The sequence below is a fragment of the Chelonia mydas genome, chromosome 1 (genome assembly GCF_015237465.2).
Source record: "Chelonia mydas isolate rCheMyd1 chromosome 1, rCheMyd1.pri.v2, whole genome shotgun sequence".
Lineage (NCBI taxonomy): Eukaryota > Metazoa > Chordata > Testudines > Cheloniidae > Chelonia > Chelonia mydas.
The window spans coordinates 117,100,319-117,125,777 of record NC_057849.1 but is presented as its reverse complement, the minus strand read 5'-3'; the positions used below and the strand labels follow the sequence as shown (position 1 = coordinate 117,125,777).

The following is a 25,459-nucleotide window of genomic DNA, read 5'->3' as shown; positions in this document are numbered from 1 at the left end:
GCAATATTGAACATGAATCCGATACCTCTGGAGAAGTCTTTTTGGAATCTCCACCCTTTGGGATCTGAGAGTTTCTGACAAGTTCTGAACAATTCCAAATATCAGGGAGTTTTTGAGCCAAACTTTGTTCCCTGGTCTCAGTTCAGGTAGTTCATTCTTTTTGTGCCAAACATAAAAGTTCAGCAGTAACAAAACTTCAATTTCAGCATCCTATTTTCAAAATTCCTTCAGGTTGGGTCACTTAAGTTTAAGCTGCATTGGTGCCACAGGTAAAGGTGTCCTTAGTCCTTTGCCCATCAGAAGTTCTGTAGGGGAAAGTCCAGATGCAAGTTTTGTTGACTCGCCAGGAGTGCTTTATATGGGTCCACTGACTTTTGCAGAAGTTGATTTAACTGCTTTCTCCATCCCCTGTTACTCTGGGGGCTAATGTGGACTACTTGTATGTTGATCAAAATCCAAGTTCTAATGCTATGAAGGCTTCAGAGGTAAACTGAGGCCCATTATCAGACATGAGGACTTCAGGTATTCCCTGTCTTACAGATACTGATTTTAGTTTTTGGATGATCTGTGCTGATGAGGTCTGTATAAGTATAGCCAACTCAGTCTATCTGGAGAAGGAATTGACTACAAACACATGTATGTCTTTTTCCTGAAAAACAAATCTGTGGTTACCTGCTGCCAAGGTCTGTCATAGGTCTTAGTAGAGAGTAATGGTTCTGGCATGGTGTTTTTTGTTTCCTTTTTCCCCTTTTTACGCATCTTGCAGCCATCTACAAAGGTCTGAATTTCCCTATTCAGACCAGGTCTCTATACAGATGGTTTTGCTTGTGTCCTGCACTTGTTTATACCTTGCTCTCCCCCATGGATTTTTGGAGAGCATCCCTTTCTGAAGTACCATAGTGCTAAGAATACTCTATCCTTTCAGAAGCAGGCGATTAGCCATGTGTGAAGTTCCTTTACATCCTGCCAATGTGGCGTTAGGTCTGTTGGAAGTTGACTCCTTGAAACAACACCCCTCCCCCCCTTTTTTTATGGCAAGTCTCATCCTTTAACGTTTCATCTCTGTTTGCTAAAGTTGGCTGGCAGGTGCTGGAATTGCTGCGAGAACAAGGTCAATGTAGACTTTGACATCTTTCTCTGAAGCTGTTGTTTCTTCTTCTTGGTGGCTGCTGTAGCCTAGAAGATGGTTCAAATTAAGAAATAAGAAGTTAGGTGATTTTAGGCCCCAAACATAATTGTTAGAGGAGTGTCAGAAATTGAAGTTGTTAGTGTGAGAAGTTAAAGATAAGTTGGAGACAGTGTGTTGTTGGAAAGTAAGAGTTAGCAAGGACATGACCCAGGGTTATGTTACTGTTCTGTTTTGGTTATAGCTGGCTTAATGTGTAAAGAGCCAGTAAGAAGGTGGTAGAAATACAATTATGGTAAAAGGCAGTTTAATGTTAATTAGTAGTATAATGGAATATAAAGGAGCAGTGTTGCTAAATTGCAGGAAAGCTCCAATTTATATTTTTTTAAAAAGGCCCATTAGTTTCCAGGATTATAAGGCTATACTTCACTCTGTTATCAATAGATTGATCACCCCATTGATACACTTCATCTTTAATCGTAAGTATAATTGTAGTATTATGTAAGTAATAACTGCATGCCTATTTGCTTAACTAATCATTTTTTTCTTTTAATAAAGTTTGATTGTATCATTCAAAGTGACACCTAGTAGTCCTTTACTGAATAAATTTTCTGTAACTGACCTAGAACCTTGAACCTCAAAACTAAATTGAGTTTTATTGCACCATTATCTTTATGCTAAAATGTTCCCAATATTAAGCTGTTAAAGGTTACAAAAAGTTACACTGCTCAGTTTGGGCTCTAGACAGAGTATATGCTGCAGTGCTTTCCCTGGTATGCAGTCAGTGTTGGGGAGACAAATCACATCAGCTGTAGTAGAAATCTTTGAATCAAAGAGGGAAGGTCATCCTGTTGATTTTGAACCCAATAATGTGGGCTGTTTCTATGTTAAAATTCAAGCCAAACAGATATGGACTGAGCTGTTCACAGGCCCAAGTGGCTGCTAGAGCTTCCTTTTCCATCGGAGTAAGACTATGAACTGCAGTAATAAATCTCAGCTGTTTTCCCCCTTCTTCCTGGCACCTCCTATTAAATTTGGCCCTTTCATGTATTCTGTTGTCTGCGCATGAAGACACTTTGAAGTATTTCTTTTCCTCATCAGTGGGGGGTAGAACACATAGGATACCATCAGCAGCACTACCCAAGGCAAATATCAGGGTGTTTACTTGGTATTCTTATGCTTTCTCTGTTAAGCTAAAAGCCATCTGGAATTGTTTCAGTTTCCTGATCTAACAAGGCTAGCGCCTGAGTTGCCAAAACCAAACTTCTTTAACAGAGTCATTTGTGCTATGGACTCCATTGTTGTGCTGAGACAGGGCTTTGCTTCCTTCCTGCTGTAGCTTTCATAGGTCTCTTCCCTGATTTTCCACTTTCTCCGTTCACTCATCATTCTGACAGGTTGAGGGTCTTTTCTTTCTTTTACTCCTCCTGGAGAGAGAGTCACCTCGTTCTGACACCATGTGCTGTGAAGACACAAACACAGAGGCCCATGCTTGCAGTAGCTAGAGAACTTCCTCAGTGGGAAGTTCCTACGTTTATTAAGCTCCCCACTGCAATACATCCTGGTCCTCTTTGCTAACTGTGGAGGACCAGGAGCTCTATAACCACTCCACAGTAGATACATGTGCTCTTGAAATTCTTCCATAATGTCAGTATTCTCCCCAGTAGATCCACCTAAGTGTGCTGGGGTATTGAAACTCTACTACTTCATTGCTTATGATTGTACGGAAACCTGAGCAGCTGTACTCTTCTGGGAAAAATATTTGTTTCCTATTAAGCCCTTGGCTCTTGAAAAGGAGGTTCGGGTTCAAACAATACATTTGTTTGAAACAGGGCTGGCACTGATAAAAACTTTCAGCTTTGTGAGAGCTTGACTTAAATTTTGTGTGCATTATACATCTGGAATAGAGTAAGTTTCAGATCGATTTTTTTTTTTTTTTTTCTTCACTGCCCCCTCTCCAATTGTAGACTGAGCTGTATCCCACTCACCACAAAAGAAAAGGGGTGGCTGTGAGGGCTCCAAGACTCTGAAATGTGCTTCTCCTCTTGCTCTGAAATAGTCCAAATTCGATGTGTTCAGTGGTGTTACAGCTGTATTAGTTCCAGGAAATAACATCCTGGGACTGACACAGCTACAACACCACATCAAAAAAACAAAAAACCCCAAGCCCCCCACCATGTCCTTCTAATAGCCCAAATTTGGTGACCTTACAACACTCTACAAAAAAAACATCTATTTAATAATGTTTTTGGAAAGGGCTTAAAGTAAGCTTACCATAACAATAAAAGGTGGGAAGGAATCGCTATAGGTGTCTGTCTGGCTGATTTCCTGTTGGAATGATTATTTTAATATTACTGGGGTTTTGTTATGTTGTATAACTAATGTCTTAAGATGTACAGAACTTTGAATAAGCATCTCTTCTTTTACCATTTTAAATCTAAATAGGCATACTCCCACCCCCCACCCCAAAAAAAGAAGAAAAATCAAACCCAAAACTCACCATGGGACCAAAACCTTCTTTTTCTTTTCTTTGGTACCTCTCTTTACTCCTGAGGGCATTCTGCACCAAAAAATTAAAAATTCTGTGCACAATATTTTAAAATTCTGCAAGTTTTATTTGTTAATAAATAAATAAATGCTGAGGCTCCAGCATGGCATTGGGGAGACAGGCCACTTGCTGCAGAAAGGTGGGAGATCACCCTGTAGCTCCCACCCCTGGGACACTGACTCAGTGGTGTGGCTGCACCCAACCCTGATACAGCACAAGGTGTAGGGCAGGCAGGCTCAACCAGACAGGATCTAAGTGTGGAGGGGCTCAGTGTGGGGGGGATCCAGTGTGGGGTGAGAGGACTCTGTATGCAGCCAGCTCAGTGGGAGTCTAGGTGTGGGGAGATCTGGATGCACAGAGGCTCATTGTGGGTGGGGGGGTGTTTCCAGGTGCAGGGGCAATGGGACTCTGCAGGGGCTTCCAGGTGAAGGTGGTTGGGGCTCAGCAGGGGGTCTGGTTGCTGGGGAAGTGAGGCTTGGTGGGGTGGGGTTAGTGACATGGGGGTCTGGATGTGGGGGATCAGGGTGGGGGTTTGAGTGCAGGGAGCTCAATGGAAGGTCATCTGGGTGCAGGGGTGGGGGTCTGGAGGTAGGGGTTGAGGTTCAGTGGGGTGGGGTTCAGGTATGGAGGGCTAGGGGGGTTCTGGATGTACCAGGTGAGGCTTGGCAAGGGTGTCTGGATATGGGAGGTTGGGTGGATGGGGGAGCAGCTCCCTGTACAGTGATTCCTCCCTCCACAGCTGAGGAGCGATGCGGAGAGGATGCTCAGCTTCCTGCAGTTGGAGGTGGTTTCTGGGCATGGGTCTGACACAGCCCCAGCAACTTCTTGCAGGGGCAGAGGAAGTTCCATCCTCTCCTGCCTCCAGCTGGGACAAGCAGCTGATCCCAGCTCAGGGTAGGAGATACTGGCTGTGGTGTCCCTAGCCCTGTGGTGATTTACCTCTCTGCTAGCTGCTCTGGGTGCCTGAAATGATGTACCTGTGCTGCTAGGGAGTGATGCATGACTGCTTTTGCAGTTTCCCTTTGCTTCCCTGACAGTCAGCCATTTTTCTGCGGGGAAGCAAATAAATCTGCAGGGGACATGAATTCTGCACCTGCGCAGTGGCATAGAATTCCCCCAGGAATGTCTTATATGTGGATAATTATTGATTGGGGACTAGTCTATTAAGGACATGCAGTTCTTGACACAGGTGCATGTGATACAGCAGCCAAATACTAAACTAACAAATCTTGTCCAAAGAGCAGAGGCCTTTAGAGATGAGTCCTCTGAGATATAAGTAAGCTTTGTTGAATAGATAAGGACTATCACAAACTCATTAGTAGGATGGATCTATTACCCAAAATGTTGGATTGTATGATCTCACAAAAGGAGAGTGGATTTATTTCTTGGGGGCATAATATGTTACTGAGGACTTCTACATAGACCAGCATGTCTTATTGTCCGTATTTTTTCCCCTTTAACCCATAATGAATTCTCTGGGGAGCTCAGTGACACTAGACTATTCTAGAGCTACGCTGCAATGCTAGTTATGTAATGCTATCTTTTTGTGAGCTTAAAAGATTCAGTTGCCATTTTGCCATAAGAAAAAGAAGACCCTCAAATATTTCACTTTGGTCATCTGATATTTCTTGCACTTCTATATAACATGGATATTGTAAACCTAGTGAAGATTTATTCATATATGGAATTCTTTCAGTTTCAGAAGAAAAGGAGGAAGAAGAAATGGCAGATGCAGGTTTGGATGACTGGGAAGCAATGGTCAGTGATGAAGAGAGAGAAAAAGGTGGGTGTGTGAGAGTAAATAGAGGTTTGGTAGTATTTTTATATCCAGGACAAGTTTAACATGGTTAGTTAACAGTATGTGCTGGTTATTATGACCACATCAGATCCATCTACTGATCTCTAGTCGGAGAATTGTCTCTGTGATGGATTGGATCACAGAAACTCCTTTGGAACTGCCACCTGATGTGCCTAGACTACATCTGAGCCTGTTTTCCCTGCCAGCTTGGGACTTCAGTACCTTGCCTTGTTTGAGCCAGACATGCTTGCCTGCTGCGCAGACAGATCCAGGTCTGAACCACATCCCCAGCAAGCTGCAGGCTTAACTGAAAACAGCTTAAGAAGTGCTCCTGGCTCCAGCACTCAGATACCCAGTGCCCAATGGGGTCCAGACCCCAATTAAATCTGTCTTACCTTGTATAAACTTTACCTTTATATAAACTCATAAACTGATTGCCCTCTGTAACATTGATAAAGAGAGATGCACAGTTGTCCCCATCTCCCCCCCCCGGTATTAATACATACTCTGGGTTGGTTAATAAGTAAAAAGTGATTTTTATTAAATACAAAAGTAGTATTTAAATGGTTCCAAGTAATAACAGACAGAACAAGGTAAATTACCAAACAAGGTAAATTACCAAACACACAAGTCTAAGCATAATAAGAAAAAACTAAATGCAGGTAAATCTCACCCTCAGATGTTCAAATAAGGCTCTTTTACAGACTAGACTTCCTCCTAGTCTGGGTCCAGCAATCACTCACAACCCTGTAGTTACTGTCCTTTGTTCCAGTTTCTTTCAGGCATCTCCTTGGGGTGGAGAGGCTATCTTTTGAGCCAGCTGAAGACAAAATGGAGGGGTTTCCCCAGGGACTTATATAGTTTCTCTCTTGTGGGTGGAAACCCCTTCCTCTCTCCTATGCAGAATCCAGCTCCAAGATGGAGTTTTTGGAGTCACCTGGGCAAGTCACATGTCCATGCATGACTCAGTTCCTTACAGGATGACACATTCCCAAGAAAGCTCAGATGTGGATTGATGTCTCCCAGAGTTCATTGTTAGCTTAAGTGTTTCTTGATTGGGTACTTACTGAGAATAGTCTTTTCTCAAGAAGCTGACCAACTGCTGCTTCACCAAAGCTACTTGAAATCGAACAAGTACATAGCCAATATTCATAACTTTGAATACAAAAATGATGCATGCGTACAAATAGGATGAATATATCCAGTAGATCATAACCTTTGCAGAGATATGTTACATGACATATCTAGCATAAAACATATGTTCCAGTTATGTCCTATTTACAATCATAAGCATATTTCCATAAAGCATAATGGGGTACAACCTTAGTCTCTTCCTCCTCTCCTTCCCTCCCCCCGCCAGGAGAAAAGGAGGTGAAAGATAAAGCAACTGTGGATAGGGTGTGAGTTTAAGATTTTTATCATGATTGACAACTTTTAGAAATTATTCAAAATCCTGTCCAGTTAATGTCTTCATAGACATTGGTGTGTGTGTGGTGGTGGTGAGGGGATTTAGGTCTAGATTCACAAAGCAACTTAAATGTGGGGACACTGATTGTCTTTGCCTGGAAAATAACTGCGATTCACAAACCCTAAGTGAGTTTGGTGCCTAGGCTCCCTATACAATGAATGGGGAGGGACAGGTACCTCAGTGGGATTCACAAAAACTTGGTGGCTCCTTGTCTGAGGTACCCAGTGGGATGTGCCAAGCTTAGGGATGTGTACTAAACCCTGCCCCCTCTCGGAGATAGGGTCCTAAGTCCAGGCTTCAGGGAGGTGCCTCCCTTTGCTTGAGATTCTCAGTTGCAGACCCTCTCTTGGTGTTAGGCGCTTACACTGTTTTTGCAAGAAGGCCAGGAATGGGAGAGGAGGAGGGAGGATGACCTCCTTCAGAATTTTTAGCCTAGTGGTTAGTGTGCTCACCTGGGGCATGAGACACCCCCAGTTCAAGTTCCCCTTCTGCCTGAGCAGGAGAAGGGATTTGAACCGGTATCTAACACCTCTCAGGTGAGTGAGTGCCCTTACCCCTGAGCTATGGGATTCTGATGTGAATCTCCCTCACTCTCCTATTGAAGCTGTTCCACTGTGGATAAATAATGAAAGAATCATGTCTGTCTTGCTCTACCCTGTAGCACTGCTCTCTTGTTTCCCATCTAGAAGGAGGGATTCTGCCAAATACAGAATTCTCCCCGTCTGGCTACCTTTTCACCAGTGTAGAGTACATATTCCTGGGAACCTACATTGGGGCTCTGTGCTTCAGTGGAAGTAGCTATCTTGAGCTCCCACTGAGAATCCCTATGAAGTAGCTGGCTTGGTGCATTGAACTGGCATATTTGTGGGCAGTCAGCAGGATAGCAACGAGCTGTTCGCATGTTACCTGAGCAGCTGGAGAAGTGATATATGCAGCAATTACTGAGTTGCCTTCAGCTGCCCAGTCCTGGGGACATTGGCAGAGGCTTAATACTTGAGAACAATTCCCAGCGTCCAAAGCAGTCCCAGTCAAACCACGACTATTAATTCTTATTTTCTTTTGGGGGATGTGGCACCCCTTGGCAACAAGTTGTGGGACCCTCTTCAAAGCCGCATCTGTTGCGGGTGAGGTAGGCTGGGGTGTTTAAGTGCCCGCTTATGATGATGATATTTACCATCTGAGGGCACAAAGGGAGCATAGCTCCAACCATCTCAGTTCTTTCACTGGAGAGAGCTGAGAGGCAGAGGCTCCCCTTCTGCTGTGATACCTAAATCCTTCGGTTAGCCCCTAAAGATGTGGTCTTAGCAGTAAGAGTCGTACCCCATCAAAGGCAGGCATCCTTGTGGTACTGGACTGTTTGTTCTACCTCCAGTCCCAAGGTCTTGTTAGTCTCTCTGAAAGTCCACTTTACTGTTTTCTTAGCCAGTCGCCAGCCAGTGGAGGGAAAAATAGTATATTCCCATCCTACAGTAGCCAGATTTTTAAAGGATTTACTAATAACTTCCCCAGCAAGAGAAACATTCACATTCCTTGGATTTCAATTTAGTGCTCACCAAGTTGCGGGGGGGGGGAGCGTCTCCCTTTGAATCTCTCAGGGATGTTCCCTTAGGAAACAGCATTCCTTAGAGCAACCACATCAGTGAGAAGAGTTGAGCTTTAGTGATTACTCCTCCCTGTGCAGTAATGCCCAAAGAAAGTAGTGCTTAGACCTCATGATAGCGTCCTATCTTAAGTGATATCTGGCTTCCACCTTAGCCAGTATGTTTTCCTCTTGTGTTCTTAGACCAATGATACTCAGACCTCAGAGGTTCAGGAGCCAAATTAGCAATCAGCATTACCCAAAAGAGCCACAGCAGTGTGAATTCATTGTTTCATTGACTCTAGTACTATATATTCATATTTAAACAGTATGACAGGGAAAATATTTACGTTTGCAAAATGACTGACCGAGTATGGCTATTTTATCAATTACAGTTGGTTAATAACATAGTAAAAGCATCCTGATTGGTTAATAACATAGACTGGTTAATAGTTAAATCACAATGGTTTAATATCATGTGTTACCAAGAGTCACATTAAAGAGCGATTTGTGGCTCATGAACCGACCCTGTGCCCGCCAAGGGGAAATAAATTGTCATACTTTATATGAAAAAAGAGCCCTTTGTTTTTTCCTTCAAGTAAACAAAACCCATTAGACAGGCATGTGGGTAAAACTGTCAGGGAGAGCCTGTTTCTACACAGATTATCTGAGTTATATGGAACTCAGAGGACCAGTATCTTACAGGGTTGAGGACTTATTTGACTAGAGACACTGCAGCTTGTGTGGAATATGTTAAGCACAATTCCCTAGTGGAGTTACATAGAGCAATGTGAAGTTTGGTGCGTCCCACCTCCAGGCACTGCTCTTTATACTTCATGATCCAGTGGTCTGTTTGGGAGAATGGTTCCACAGTGCATAGCTTGGGATAAACTCCTCACCCAGATTCCTCCTGGTCAGTACAATTTGCTTTTCTCTCATGAATAGGAAAGCTCAGAGGACCCTGAAGAAAGAGGTTGCTTGCTAGTAACAGTTGCTTTAAGTCTCCTCTGTGTAGCCACACTTCCTGCCTACCACCTCCTCTGTCTGAGATTTCTTTATGTACTTAGGACTCTGGTTTAAGCGAAGGAACTAAGAGGTTTGGGGGTGTACTCCCTTATACAGCCTCAGACTTCAAATGTCAGTGTCACAAGAGTACACTTACACACCCCTCCAGCAGACACAGCTTTTGAAGAGAGCTCTGTAGTTCATCTCCAAGGGGGAGTTCCATATTCTACAAGTATTAATACACATAGGTGTCTTTCGAAGAAATTGTAACTGGTAAGAAACCTCCCTTTACTGGGGCATTCTACTGGAAAATATATGTTTCTTTAAACTATCTTTAAAATGTTTTACAGTGTTGACGATATTTATAAAGATGTAGTCCCTTCTACACTAATTACAAATTCCTTGAGTTATAGAAACTTTCAAAAGCATCTTTCTAATGAAAAATTGATTGACTCCAAATGGAACTTGTTAGATTTGGAGTGTTAGTTCTTTACTCCTGAGGACATTGTGCGCCAAAAAATTAAAAATTCTGCACAAAGTATTTTAAAATTTTGGGAAATTTGTCAGATGTGGAGACTCCAGCATGGCATTGGGCAGCACAGGCTGCACAGAGGTGGGAGATCACTGTGCAGTTCCAAGCTTCACACAGCGCAAGAACCGGTCCTGCTCCAGAAACACCCCAGGGCCCTGCCTCTCTGAGCCAAGTGTGGACAGGAAGGCTCAGCAAGGGAGGATCCAAGTGTGGAGGGGCTTTGTGTGGGGGGGATCCAGGTGTGAATTGAGAGGGTTCTGTGTGGGGCAGTCTGGGTGCGGGCGGCTCAGTGGGGGATCCGGGTACAGGAGGGATCTGGGTGCATGGGGGCTTGTTGGGGGATTCTGGGTGTAACATAATGGCACTCTGTAGGGGGATCCAGTTGAAGGTGGTTGGGGCTCAGTAGGGAGGTCCAGATGCTGGGGAAGAGGGGCTCAATGGGGTGTGGATCCAAGTGCAGCTGTTTGGGGCTCGATGGGGTGGGGATCTGGGTACGGGAGGATTGATGGGGTGGCCCAGGTGTAGGGGGAATGGGGCTGATCCAGGGGGAGGTTCTGAATGCGAGGGGGTGAGTCTCGGCAGGAGGATCTGGGTATGAGGGGGGTCTAGATGCACAGGGGTTGGGTGGATGGGGGAGCAGCTCTCTGTACAGGTATCCCTCCTCCTGCAGTAGAGGAACAATGGGTGCAGAAAGCAGGGGAGGGGGAAGTTTGCGGAGCTTCCTGCAGCTGGGGGAGAAATCCGGGGGTGAGTCTGACCCAGACTCAGATGCTGTGCAGGAAAAGAGGAAGTCGCATTCTGCCCCGCCAGAACTAGCAGCTGAGCCCGACTCAGGGTAGGAGCCACTGGTTTTCCCCAGTCCCACCCCCACCCCTCAGTGACTGACTTACCTCTCTGCCAGCTGCCCCGGGCACCCAAAACATACTGCTGGGGAGGGTCGTGTGACCGCTCTTGTGGCTTCCCTTTGCTTCTCAGTCAGTCATTTTTCTGCAGGGAAGCAAAGAAATCTGGGGGGGACATAAATTCTACGCATGCACAGTGGTGCGGAATTGCCCCAGGAGTAGTTCTTGTCTGCATTGACTGTATGTGTATTTATAAGTGAAGTGCGTGGTATGTAATTGAATTGAGCTATCTTATTCCTCCAGATATTTGGGAAAGGGCTCCTTAGGTCAGCAGGGATCATTCTTGGTGGGTGCACTGACTGTATTGCAGTGCTTTGTTTTGATTTTTCACATATGCTGCTTTGACTGGCTCTAAATTTAGAAGTTTATTCCCACACTTAGTTCAGCTGACTTATTCCTTCACATGGATTAAACCAAAATTAGTCCATGTTCTGTTTATACAATGAAACCTGATCTCAGTTACTACTTCTCTTTATGGTGGTTTTTGGGGATGTGATCTTGACAGAGTATTTTACTTCAGTTTTATCTCTCCTCTTGCCAGAGGGAACACCTGTCCACATTGAAGTCAAGGAACACAATGAAGTGGAAGAGGAAGATGAGGAAGAGGATGAGGAGGAGGAGGAGGAAGAAGAGAGTGAAGAGTCTGAAGAGGGAGAAAGTGAGGGAAGTGAAGATGAAGATGAAAAGACTTCAGATGAGAGAGAAACAGAGTCTCAAGCTGTTGGAAAACAATTGGTAGAGAAAAAGTCAAGCAAAGAAATAAGCTCCGATTCGGAATGTGATTCTGATGATGATCGTACAAAAGAAGAGCTTGTTTATGACAAAGCTAAGCGGAGAATTGAGGTATCTAGACACAGCTTTGTCTTGAAGCTTATCTGTGTGGCATGAAACATCTTGGATTTTAGTGGACGTTCAACGATACTTGACTAAATTAGCTTGGCAGTTATGACATAGTATTTTTAATCTGAGTGGGTAAAGTAATATCTTTTATAGGACCACTTCTATTGGTGAAAGACAAGCTTTTGAGCTTACAGAGCTCTTTTTCAGGTCTGCGTAAGCTCGAAAGCTTGTCTCTTTCACCAACAGAAGTTGGTCCTATAAAGGATATTACCTCACTCACCTTGTCTCTAATATCCTGAGACAGACATGGCTATAACAACACTGCAAACAATATATTCGTGCAAGTGTCCATAGTGGTCTGCAATGAACTTATTGTCAGTGCTCTACAGACTTACAAATAATTTTTATGCAAAAAGTAACCATACTTAATACAGCTTCTTTTTTATGAATGCATTTAGCAGACTTAGATCTATCTTGACTTAAAACCACAGTACAGGGGTTGTATGAGCTGACAAGCTATACTCCTTGCGTTCTATAAGGCTAAAAAGTATCCTTTTTTCAGAGGAAAGCTTCCTTAAAAGGTGGAAGTATGTAGCATCATCACTGTCCGCTCCATCCTTTGTAAATGCTATTAGAATTTTAATGAAGCATTTCTATGCTATTAGTTTGTGGTATGTGGTTTTTTGTTTTTTTTTCTTTCAATTACTGACATTTCGCACTGGCTCTTTTTCCCCTTCTTCGGCATATTGCACATTTAGAAACTCTAACTTTCATTAATGCATGCCTAGGAATTGGTTTCAACAGGTAAGGAAGTTTTGAAATGTATGCATAGTAAAACAACCTACAAGCCTTATTACCTGTCCCAAAGCACACCTTTTGCTATACATCCCCAACAAACCCATATGTTAGCAGATGAAGTAAGTTATCATACTAGTTATTTTTACTTGAAACTGTTGCTTTTTAAATTGCGAACTGAGAATGTTTACCAATCTGATGAAAGCCATCTGAGACAGCTGAGTCAATTTAATTAGACGTGGATTCCCAAGATGCTAACCTTTAATTCTGATCTTTAAACTGCACCAAAAAGCTGGGCAAAAGGACGAGCTAACCTTATTGCAAATCTCAGGACCTCAAATGTTCTGCTTGGAGATAAACAACCTAGCCCAACATGTATTGAATCCAGATGCACACCATGAAATTTGTACTTGGACTAGAAAAACTTCTGTCCATATAATCTGCATACCCCCCAACCCTCCCTGGAAATTGAATTGTGATGGAAGTGTTGTATTTAGTAAACCTTGGAGGGGGAGTGCAAAACCCCAGCCAGCTTTTCCCTTAAGCTGCTGCTGGCAACATTAGGTAATTCTCCACTTGCTTTTTGTAATACTTTAAATGTTAATCTCTACTTTTGAACGTGTCTTATTCTCCTATTAGAAACGGCGTATTGAAAATAACAAAAATGTAAACACTGAAAAGCTAAGAGCACCGGTTATCTGTGTACTTGGGCACGTAGACACAGGAAAGACCAAAATTCTAGATAAGGTAAGATGCAGTGTGATGGATCTTCATTATCAAGTTTCTGTAATAGCTGATTTGTCATAGTATAATGTAACTGCTACTGCTCGAAATAACTTGTAGTAATCCTATAATGCTTATAAAAATACAATGCAAGGTAACTTTCCTAATCAAAAAAGTCCATTTATGACACGCTGAGAAAGGGACCTGGATAGACAGATTACCCCAGAGGAATGGGGTTTGCTCTGGAAGAGTACCAGCAACCTCAATATAGAGTGCAATAAAGGGCAAACTTAGTTAAGATAATGTTTCAGTGGTATTTTATACCAGTCAGGTTAAAAAATAGAGAGAATGAATAGAGATAAATGTTGGAAAAATTGTGGTGAAGAGGAGATTTTATGCTTTTATGGTCAGTCATTAGAGTACTGGGATGCTGCAATTCCTAACCAAATATTACAAATTATTTGATATTTATTGTCAGATGATCCTTTCGGAATTCTGCTGGGGCTTCCTAGCAGAAATGATCACACAAAACGAAATGAAGAATTAATCTGTCTGCTAGTTAGCAGCTAGACTTCTGATAGCCTTCTGCTGGAGAAATAAAAGTAGCCCAACTCGGGAGGGAGGTTGGTGGTTATGGAAAAATTAATGTACCCAGTAAAACTTTCACCTGCAAAAAAAATCCACCACACCTGTCGAATTTTTTTTAATATTCGCATTTGATAGACATGCCTGGTTTGTTAAATGTGTAATCAGAGATTCCACTCAGTTCAATAAAATCACAAGAAATGATTATTGTAAATATACTCATTCTATAATATGGCAACGCCCTATTAAATAGAGGGCCCAGGATTATATTACTGTATAATGTTCCTCTAAACAAAAGCTTACTGTTGTAAATTTCAGAGACTATACAATAATCATTACATGGTTAGGCTCTGATCCAAGAGTGTATATATCTGAACCACTCAGTAATAGTGATCATAATGTAATTACTTTGACATCCTTGCAGGGGGGAAAGGTCAAAGAAACCCACCACAGTAGCATTTAACTTCAAAAAGGGGCACTTCACAAAAACAAGGAAGCTAGTTAAATGGAAATGAACAGTCACAAGAGTGAAATGCATGCAAGCTGTACAGAAAACAATTTTTAAAAACACCACAATCAAGGCTCAAACTAAATGTATACCCCAAATAAAATAATAAAAAAACAGTGTGAGAACCCAAAAAATGCCACTATGGCTAAATAACAGCAGCAAAAAGGCATCCTTTAAAAATTTAAAGTCGAATCCTAGTGTAGAAAATAAAGGAGCATAAACTTTGGCAAGTAAAGTGTGAAAATTATAATTAGGCAGGGCAAGAAAATTTGAAGAGCAACTAGCAAAAGACACAAAGACTAGCAGCAATTTATGAAGTAGATCAGAAGTAGGAACCCTGCTGAACACCAGTAGGGCCACTAGATGATCAAGGTGCTAAAGGTGCATTCAGAGAAGACAAAGCTGTTGCAGAGAAGTTAAATCAATTCTGTGCATTGGGCTTCACTGCAGAGGATGTGAGGGAGATTCCCACATGTGAGCCATTCTTTTTGTCACAAATCTGAGGCATTGTCCCAGATTGAGGTGTCCAATAGGTTTTAGAATAACAAATTGATAAACAGTATTAAGTCACCAGAATCCAGATGGTATTCACCCAAAAGTTCTGAAGGATCTCACATAGGAAACTGCAGAACTGTGATATATAACCTATTGCTTTAATCAGCCTCTGTACCAGATTTCTTGGATAGTAGCTAATGTAAAGTTGGTTGTTTTTGTTTCTTTAAAGGCTCCAGAGGTGATCCTGGCAATTGCAGGCCAGTAAGCCTAACTTCAGTACCAGGCAAATTGGTTGAAACTATAGTGAAGAACAGAATTATCAGAGACACAGATGAACACAATATGTTGGGGAAGAGTCAACACAGCTTTTGTAAAGGGGAATCATGCCTCACCAATCTTATTAGAAATCTGTAAGGGGGTCAACAAGCATGTGGACAAGGGTGATCCAGTGGATATAGTGTACTTGGACTTTCAGAGAGCCTTTGAAAAGGTCCCTCACCAAAGGCTCTTAAGCAAAGTAAGCAGTCCTGGGCTAAGAGGGAAGATCCTGTCATGGATCAGTAACTTGTTAAAAGACAGGAAACAAGAGTAGAAATAAGTGATCATTTTTCACAACGGAGAGATGTAAATTGCAGGTCCTCCAAGGATCTGTACTGCGACCTGTGCTGTTCAGTGTGTTCATAAATGATCTGGAAAAGGGGGTAAATAGTGAGGTGACAAAATTTGCAGATGAGATGCAAAATTACTCAAGATAGTTAACTCCAAAGCAGATTTTGAAGAATTACAAAGGGATCTCACAAAACTGGGTGATTGGAAAGGAAAATGGCAAATGAAATTCAGTGCTGATAAGTGTAACGCAATGCACATTGGAAAATAATCCCAACTATTCATGCTAAATGTGTTCTAAATTAGCTGTTACCACTCAAGAAAGAGATTTTTGGGGTAATCATGAATAGTTTTCTGAAAACATCTGCTCAATGTGCAGTGGCATTAAAAAAAAGCAAACAATGTTAGGAACCATTAGGAAAGGGATAGGTAATAAAACAGAATATAATCATGCCCCTATATAAATCCATGGTACCACCACACCTTCAGTACTGTGTGCGGTTGTGGTAGCCCCATTTCAAAAAAGATATATTAGAATTGGAAAAGGTACAGAGAAGGGCAACAACAAGGATTAAGGGTATGGAACAGCTTCCACATGAGGAGAGATTAAAAAGACTGGGACTGCTCAGTTTAGAAAAGAGAGAGTCTATAAAAACACGAATGGTGTGGAAAAAGTGAATAAGGAGTTATTTGCCTCTTCATATCACATAAGAACCAGGGGTCATCAGATTAAATTAATAGGCATCAGGTTTAAAACAAACGTACAAAAGTACTTCACAGTCAGTACGTGGAACTTGTTTGTGAAGGCCAAAAGTATAACTAGGTTCAAAAAAGAACGAGAAGTTCATGGAGGATAGGTCTATCAATGGCTATTAGTCAAGATGGTCAGAGATGCAGCCCCATGGTCTGGGTCTTCCTAAACCTCTGACTGCCAGAAGCTGGGAGTGGATGACTGGATGGATCACTTGATGATTTCCTGTTTTGTTAATTTCCTCTGAAGCATCTGGCACTGGCCACTGTCGGAAGTCAAGATACTGGACTAGATGGACCATTTGTCTGACTCAGTGTGGCCATCCTTATGTTCTTACACATGTTACAACTTCCTAAATAGACATAGTTTAAACACATTCTCTCTCTCTCTCTAAAATAGGAAATAATTAATGACACTTCCAGGATACGATTTTAAATTCCCTTCTGTAAGCAGGTTCCCATTTCTATGGTTTTCCCTGTGCATTCAGTACTCCCTTTATTGCTTTGGTTTTATAGCTCCGTCATACTCATGTACAAGATGGTGAAGCAGGTGGTATCACTCAGCAGATTGGAGCAACTAATGTTCCTCTAGAAGCAATTAATGAACAAGCTAAGATGGTGAAAAATGTAAGTAACAGCACTTTAAAGACCTTAGATTGAGGTCCAAAAGTTCATAAAGCGATCTGCTTACTTACTAGATGTTGTGGTGGGATATTTTCTAAGAATTTTTCTGCTTTTGTGAATGTAAAAACCTAGTTGACATATTGGTTATTTGGGTTGAATTTATTCTTCTCACTGTTTTTTAAAGAGATACTCTAATTTCTGAATTAGAGTAACAGCATTGCCAGACAATTTATAATTACCATCTTTTAAAAAAAAAACAAAAAAAAAACCCAACTCCTCCTCCTGTCTCTACTCCATTCTAGAAAGTGCATTTATGCATTATATGTTGACTATATTGACAAAAATCTGATATTTGGGTAGAAATTGGGAATACTCTTGGAAGTTAAAATATACCCATATTTTTATTACATTTCTTCAATGAGCTTTAAAATGGTTTCTATTTAATTTCAGTGCATGTACTCACAAGCTAAGTTTAACAACGGGCAACAAGCTTTACTTTTAAATCCACAATATTAGAAAACTGGTGTTGCCATTGAAGGTCACTTTCCAAGGGACATTAGTTTTCCCCGTAAATGAAATATTGCAGTTTGATTTTTATCTAGAAAACCACTCAACTGCCTGTTTTTTAATATTTAAAATGCACTCCTAGTACATTTTGTCCAGTATGAAGAACAATCATAAATTGCAGGAGAGCTGTTCTTGAAATCTCCAACAGCAAATTAAATCACTTTTAGAAAAGTTGTTTTATACAAAACTATTCCTGAAAGCATTTAAACAATCTACTGGAACTTTGTTTCTCTGACGTAGGAAGTACAAGATGGTTGAGATGGCAAAAGCTGTCAGTTTGTTCCCTTTAGCTGGGTTTAATGCAGTAGAAATCCTAACTTCATATATCTTGTCAAAGCAAAATCCTGGTTTCTAAAAAGCTGGAAGATTTGCTACATCAAATATAGTTTCTGAAAGTTTAGTTTTCCTTCAAGTTGTGTCCTTATGGGTGTTCCACTTCAAGATTGGAGTTTTCGTCAGCAGAGTCCTTGCTGTGCCCGAGACAGCCTCGTTCTCTGATATGAGCATATGTGGGGGGGAAGGGCAGACTTACCACAATTTCAGTTCCTTCTCAGCCACCTGTGGCTCTAGATCAGTGGTTCTTAACCTTTACTACAGCCTGTGCCCCTTTGGTTCTCAAAGTATGTTCTCGCACCCCTTCTCAAAAATGGTTGAAGTAGGTCAGTTCTTTAAACCTAGATATATTTTGTTTGTATATTACAGTAATAGTTAAATGTATAATGTTAATAAATACATAGGTTTGATGAAACAAAGTAGTTGTACTTACGTGCCTGTGCTTAATTTGTGTATTCGATGATTTACCTTCTAAAAAAATCTGGCATGTCTCATAGACGTGTGCACCCCAGGTTAAGAACCACTGCTCTAGATGGAACATCAGCGTCCCTTAGCTAGCTGCGTGGTTTGCCACCTTTTGCTTATTTTTTCTTATTATTTTAGATAGATCTTGTATATCTTTTTCTGTTATTTAGCACATTTTGTGCTTTTTGGGGAGTGGGGGTTACCCTTTCTCTTTGTTTTTTTGTTTTTTTGTTGTTCTGCTCTGGGCCTTTAAAACTCAGACCTTAAACCAAAGCTTCAAGTAAGGGATTATGCCCAAAATCCTTGGCTTCCAACCCTGTCAGACCTGTCACAGGTCTTTTTCCCCAACAGTGATGGACACTTGAGCTCTCCCTTCACCCCCGCCCCCATATAAAATCCACTTAAAATTACATCTGAAACACTGAGGGACAAAGTAAAACTCCTGTTAATGGAGTGTTCCCTGAGACCTAGGGGGTTGAAGTCACCTCCCTGTAAATTGGATTCAGTTGCTCATAAACCCCTGCAGCTCTGAATCACTGCTGCTGTGGTAAGCAAAGACCCAAGGGATCCATAAGAAGCAAGCAGACAGTTAAAAGAGACCCTGTTCTGAGGAATAGGATAAGAGAAGGGGAAAGTTACCCTTTCGGTCTGGATCTTGGGAGACCTTGTGTCCTGACAAGGGTACCGCTGGCCCCTGATTTTTCATCAACGAGAAAACCATGCCATATACTGAGAAGCTGTCTGTTAAACTGCAGTGGCACTGAAGTCAGCATTGCGCCCAGTGCTTCTGAAGCACAGTGACTCTAAGGTTAAGCTAAAAATGTCATTGGTACCACCTTCCCTAGCCAGCAGAGAAGAGCACACAGATTGGGTGATACTGGAGATCGTACTGAAGTACAATGTACTAATGCTTGAGGTCCTTATCTGAGTACCCAGTACTGTCCAGACTCCTTTTCCACAAGGATCTTTGGATCCTGGAAGAACCTGAGTCACTGTTGTTCAAGGGTATCGAGAGACCTTCTCTTGTACGGATTTGACCTACCATCTGGGATCAATGCAGTCTGATTCCACACAAACCCCTTGTGGTTACTGAGAGGCATTTCTGATTGACACATTCTCTGGTACCATCTCACTACCAAGCAGATTCAACCTCTAGTTCCTGTGTGGTTATTAGATCCCCTCTGGTCTCCCATACCCACTCGACCGCCGGTATCAGCACCACTTGCCCCTCCAGTGGACTTGGTAGATGACAACTCATCTGATTATGAGGTGTCTATACAAGCCCTTCTGTTTTCCCATTTCAGCCTTCCTCATTGCAGTGCAGCCTGATGAAGATACTCCCTGCTGGACATATACCCAGCAAACCTGGCAAGAACAAGCCTGGGATCCTGTCCCCTTCCCTTATGTCCCTCTTCAATGTGCTTATTGGTCCTTTATAGCGACCAGCTCTACAGGGTCCCATCATGTAAGAGGACACGTCAAAAGCAACAACTGCTGTCCTAGGATCCTGTTCTGTAGGAGGAACCAGATGAACAGGATACATCAGGAGAAGAAGCAGCATCACCGTTCTCCCTCCTGGACAAGACTATTATGCTTCTGTCAGATTCTGGGGTTGTCACCACCTGCTCTGTAACCTTATGTGCCTCGTAATGCTTTGCTGCTGTAACTCCCAACTTGGGCTCCTCACCAACAGCCAAACAGCATGCTAGTAACAAGGTGAATGTCTGTGTTTAGCTGCCAGCACGCTCTAGTCAACACTCTGGCTTCCACTAGCTTTGCTTGCCACTTGCAGGGTGACCGCAACACACTCCCAGTCCCACATTTTCCCCCCCCCAAAATGTGTGTTCTGCACTGTCCAGCACTCCACTGGACAGTTGAGATTCTAGAGGTCAGTTGCCCCTGTAAGGGGTCAGTGTATATAGAACAGTTTACTCCTTTAATTGGCGTTACCAAACAATTCAGTTTAAACACAACACTGGATTAAATACAACAGAGCCCACAAACCACAGCAAGGGCTTTCCTCCAACTCCTGAGCCATATGGCAGTCTGTACGTTTGTGGCACTCTTAGCAGGACTACACTCCTGGTGTCTTTGAACCTGATTGAGAATGGTCTACACCAGAGGTGGGCAAACTACGGCCCGCGGGCCACATCCAGTCTGCGGGACCCTCCTCCCCGGCCCCTGAGCTCCTGGCCCAGGAGGCTATCTCCTGGCGCCTCCCTCCCCCCTTCCCCGCAGCCTCAGCATGCCGTGCTGCCGGCGCAATGCTCTGGGCAGCCAGGCAGCACAGTTGCAGAGCTGCAGCCTGACCTGTTGCTCTGGGTGGCGTGGCTGTAGTGCCGCCAGCCATCAGCACTCCAGGCAGTGTGGTAAGGGAGCAGGGGGGGGTTGGATAGAAGACAGGGGAGTTCAAAGGTGGGGTCGGGGAGGTCAGAGAACGGGGAACAGGGGGTTGGATGGGGCAGGGGTCCCGGGGAGGACAGTCAGGAATGGTGGGGGGGATTGGATGGGGCAGGAGTCCCAGGGGATCCATCGGGGGCAAGAAGCGGGAGGGTCAGATAGGAGGCGGGGGCTGGGTCACGCCTGGCTGTTGGGGGACACAGCCTCCCTAACCGGCCCTCCCCATACAATTTAGGAAACCTGATGTGGCCCTCAGGCCAAAAAGTTTGCCTGTCCCTGGTCTACACCATGCACAGTCTGTCCAAATGGGCGTCTGTACCTCAAAGGGTCCTCAATTCTCTAAATTGGTGGAAGGATCCACAAAAGGTGTGTATGGGACTCTATGTTCTTGCATCGTCATCCCATGAGAATCATCACTACAGATGCCTCCCAGTGATGTGCATCTTCAGAACTTCACAGCTCAGGACAAATGAACTCTGAAGGAAGTGATCCTTCATCTTATCAAGCTCAGAGTGGTCTGTTATGCTTGCCAGCACTTCCTGACCCACATCAGGGGCTGCCCCATCAGAATATAATTGCTGTATATCAACCACAAATAGATATCAGCAGTTTATCTACCAGGACTGCAGAATGCAGTGGCGGACTCCCTCTGCTGGCACTTCCATCTCCGTCCTGCATGGGAGCTGAACAGCAACATATTCTGAAGGATATGTTTTACCTGGGCTGATCTGGAGATGGCTATCTCTGCGACACCATCCAGTGCAAAGTGTAGATGATTCTGTTCAAGAGGAGGGCACAGCCACAAATCAACAGGAGATGCTCTAGTCATCCCTTGGCCTCGAATGTTGCTATACACTTATCCCTCAAGGCCATTACTGCTCAAGGTCCTAAACAAATTGAAACAGGAGAAATTAGTAGCCGTCCTCATAGCACTGCTGTGGCAGAGAGAGGTGTGGTTACCAGAGCATGTGTGCATGTCTTGACAGCTGCTTCTCCCCCTTCTGGTGGCAGCAGATCTTCTCACTGAGGAGTCAAGATCCATCACCCTCTCCAACCTCTGCACTTCACCTCAAGAACAGCCTGCTAAATGGCTCTCTGGTATAGAACAAGACTGCTCCTCAGTGATAACAAACAGTACTGCTTAATAGCTTAAAACCCTCAACAAGGAAAACTTGCAAAAGTGGAAACACTTCCTAGCTTCGTACAGCCACTTTCTATACCTACTTTCGTGTCCTGCCTGGCACGCATTCTTGATTGCCTGTTAAATTTAAAAACCACAGGAATTGTTGCTGAGTTTAATTGAGGTTCACCAAGCTGCCATCGCTGATTTTCATTGCCCCTCATCGAGGGGTTTTCAGTCTTCACTCACCCTTCCACCACCAGGTTTATTATAGGCATGTTCAATCTTCTCCCTCCTGTCAAGGAGCCAGCTTCACCGTAGGACCTCAACTTAGCCTCCATTTGAACACATGGGGCACTGTTCCCTCCTCCATTTGTCCCTCGAGACCTTGTTCCTCGTATTCATTTCAGCCAGAAGGGTAGGAACCCTGATGGCTGACCCACTGTACATGATGTTCTGTCATGATAAAGTGACACTATGTTAACATTGTCACTTCTTGTCTAATGTTCTTTCAGAATTCCACATTTAATCAGGAGATTCTACCAGTGTTTTAGCCCAAGCGTCGCTCTTCAAGAGATGAAGCGAGCCTCCATAGACTGGATGTAAGAAGGGCTGTCACCTTTTACCTTGACAGAACTAAGTCCTTTAGGACTTCTCCTAGGCTTTTCATATCTGTTGTGGAATGAATGAAAGGGCACCCAATCTCTACCCAAAGACTGTCCAAAAAGGGTTTCAAGATGCATCTTAACCTGTTATAAAACTGCAAGGACTTGCCCCTCTTCTAGGTTGATTGCCCATTCCACCAGGGCTCAGTCTACCTCTGTGACCCTACTGAAAATATACCTGTCTCAGACATCGGCAGAGCAGCCACCTGGTCTTTGCTGCACAAATTTTCCCAGCACTGCGCTTTTATGCTTGCTTCCAGTGCTAATACACCTTTTGGTGGTGCTGTTTTATCGTCTGTACTGGATATGCCTCCTTGGTACCCTCCTCTGTAATTGAGGTACTGTTCGGGAATCTCCTGAAGTGGAGCATCCATAGGGACGCTACTTGAAGAAGGGAAGGTTACTTACCTTGTAGAGTGACTGGAGCTCTTTGAGATGTGTGTCCCTATGGGCACTCCATTAGCCACCCTCCTTCCCCTCTGCCATAGTCTTCTTGCTGGGCTTTTGTGGTTCAGAAGGAACTTTAGTGGCAGCAGATCTGCCCCCCTCTGCCCACCATATACCCTTGTACCAGAGCATGAGGCTATCTAGGGCACAGGCATGGACCTGCCAACACTGCTGACAAAATCTGATAAGAGTGCACTGTGCACACGCATCCTGAAGTAGGCACACAGAGTAGGACACATCTCAAAGACCTCTAGTTACTGTACAAGGCAAGTAACATCTCCTTATATGATGTCGTCATTTTGAGCATCCCTTACCTAACTGGCTTTGCTTTTATTGTGACATGATGGCATTCTTAAGAGCTGTTGTTAGGGTAAGGGTGTTGGTCCTTCCTAAAATACTTAGTTGAATATTTGAAATTTATGACTACTGCTGAGGCTCTAAATTAAGTTTATTTTCTTACATAATTTTCTCAAGATGGCTAATATTTGAAAATGTTAGTTTGACAGAGAGAACATAAAAATTCCAGGAATGCTGATAATTGATACTCCAGGACATGAGTCTTTCAGGTAACTTTTTTTATTGTTGTGATGTGAATGGTCTTGTTAATAACTGATAGTAAGACTTAACTGTTAATATAGGCATAGGTACTTAACTGAGTTATAGAATTTAGGATGAATCTATTTACTATATATCTTTACACTTCTAAAAAAAAATTCATTTTTGTGTCTGACAAGGGATATGCTTGATTTACATTTGTATTGTGGGTATGCTTGATTTACATTTGCATTTTGTATCTAGCTAATCACTTGTGGATGAAAGGTGTATATAGTTTTCCCATCTGTGGTCAAACTGTTATATCTAGAAGAGCATGTAAAGGAAATCTTTCACTTTGAATAGTGAATATAAAAACTTAACTGGGAGAAAACAGTGCTTATCTGTGAAATGTAACTAAGTGCTTAGGGAAAAGACTTTTTCCCATCTTAGTCTCCAGATAAGTAGTCAGTGACCTAAATTTTGGCTTGTTATAGAGCCTAAATGAGTCTGGGCATTGGAGATTATGAAAGCTAACTTTCTTAAAAGGTCTCCTATACATTTTACTTATTAATTCAGGATCCTAACAAATCCCTAATGAAAACTTAACATAAAAGGAATTACGGTTGGTTAAATGTGACATTCTCCAACAACACCCTTACAGGCAATGAAATGCCAGGTTATAAGACACCTTTTAGCTGTACTCTAATACAGACGCAGCCCATTCCTGGAGATGATGACAAACTCGGCATCTTCATAACAAACTTCCTTCTGCCAGATAACGCAGTGTATAACATAACCTCAGTTATAAACTCAGGAACATGAGTAAACAGTTAGCGTCGACATGTGGATAAGTTAATTGTGCAGTGTGTTAACTTTCTGAGGGAAGTAGGAGGCGCTGACCTCTTGGTTAACATGGTTAGAGACTGAAGATATAATAAATCTGCATGGATTACCCGAACTTTATTTATTGCTAGGGCATTAAGGAGTACGATCAGTGCAGTCTCTGTCCATATTTAGATTCAAAACTGAATTACAGTGATCTGGTTTAGGACCTTTAGAGCAATTTTTATCACCTTCTTAATAATCTTTCTCAGAAAGGGCAAGTTAGAAACCGTGTGATAGCTAATGTTTGCTGGTTGAGTATTACACCTCCTAAGAGGTTTGCCTACAAAGTCTTTCACAAATGTGTTCTTTTGTTAATGGACTTGGACTTATAGAAACACTCTAATACATTTTGGAAGTTATCTTCTATTAATAGTATATAGCTGGCATGTCATTTAATCAGTCTTCCTGTCTCTTGGGAAGAGTGAGTAACGTGGCAGTATCTTAATGCAAATCACAAGATTTTCACTTTTTGTTGGGCAAACATCAGTTGACCCTGATGTAAAAAAACAAAAAAATCATTTCTAATAAAAAACATTATGGAATATTCAGATTACTGTATGAATGACATTCTTTCTTTCCCAATGCCACAGCAACCTAAGAAATCGAGGAAGCTCACTTTGTGATATTGCTATTCTAGTAGTTGATATTATGCATGGTTTGGAGCCCCAGACAATTGAATCGATAAACCTGCTGAAATCCAAGAAATGTCCCTTTATTGTAGCGCTCAACAAGGTAAGATGGCCTTTCAAAGATGTATTTAGAAAATTCAGTATCAAATATATACTGTACTATTTTGTCTGTTAATTGAATTGTGTTTATGAACAGTGCCATCAACCCATTGTAAGAGCTGAAGCTGTGGTTCTTAGTTGTCTTTTTCTGTTGACTTGCATCTTTTTCTGTAAATGAAACTGAGATTAAGTATAAGATTTTCATAGACTTTGCACAGCAGTTTAAGGAGTCTCCTTAAAGAAATTTTTATTATTCAGTTCATCTCATAGCTTTTCTGTGTGGTTCACATTACTGGAAGTTGTTCTTCAATCATTCTGTAATATACTTAGATGAATTTGTTGGGTGATACCTTTTCTTCTTTTTTACCTTGTAAAATTCAAAGGTGTAGTACGATTCTGCTCCCCTTTTAACTATTTATTTAGCGTGTGCA

At 42.5% G+C, this 25,459-nt stretch overlaps 1 protein-coding gene across 1 annotated transcript in view; it reads left to right on the top strand.

Annotated features, from left to right (window-relative positions):
* The window catches only part of EIF5B (eukaryotic translation initiation factor 5B), a 71,490-nt gene that overhangs the window by 23,593 nt on the left and 22,438 nt on the right, over nucleotides 1–25,459 (top strand). The window contains exons 9-14 of the mRNA XM_037898391.1: nucleotides 5,371–5,457; nucleotides 11,500–11,801; nucleotides 13,233–13,340; nucleotides 16,777–16,887; nucleotides 23,380–23,447; nucleotides 24,891–25,032. Coding sequence (XP_037754319.1) covers nucleotides 5,371–5,457; nucleotides 11,500–11,801; nucleotides 13,233–13,340; nucleotides 16,777–16,887; nucleotides 23,380–23,447; nucleotides 24,891–25,032 — 818 coding nt within the window. The remainder of the gene's footprint in view (nucleotides 1–5,370; nucleotides 5,458–11,499; nucleotides 11,802–13,232; nucleotides 13,341–16,776; nucleotides 16,888–23,379; nucleotides 23,448–24,890; nucleotides 25,033–25,459) is intronic.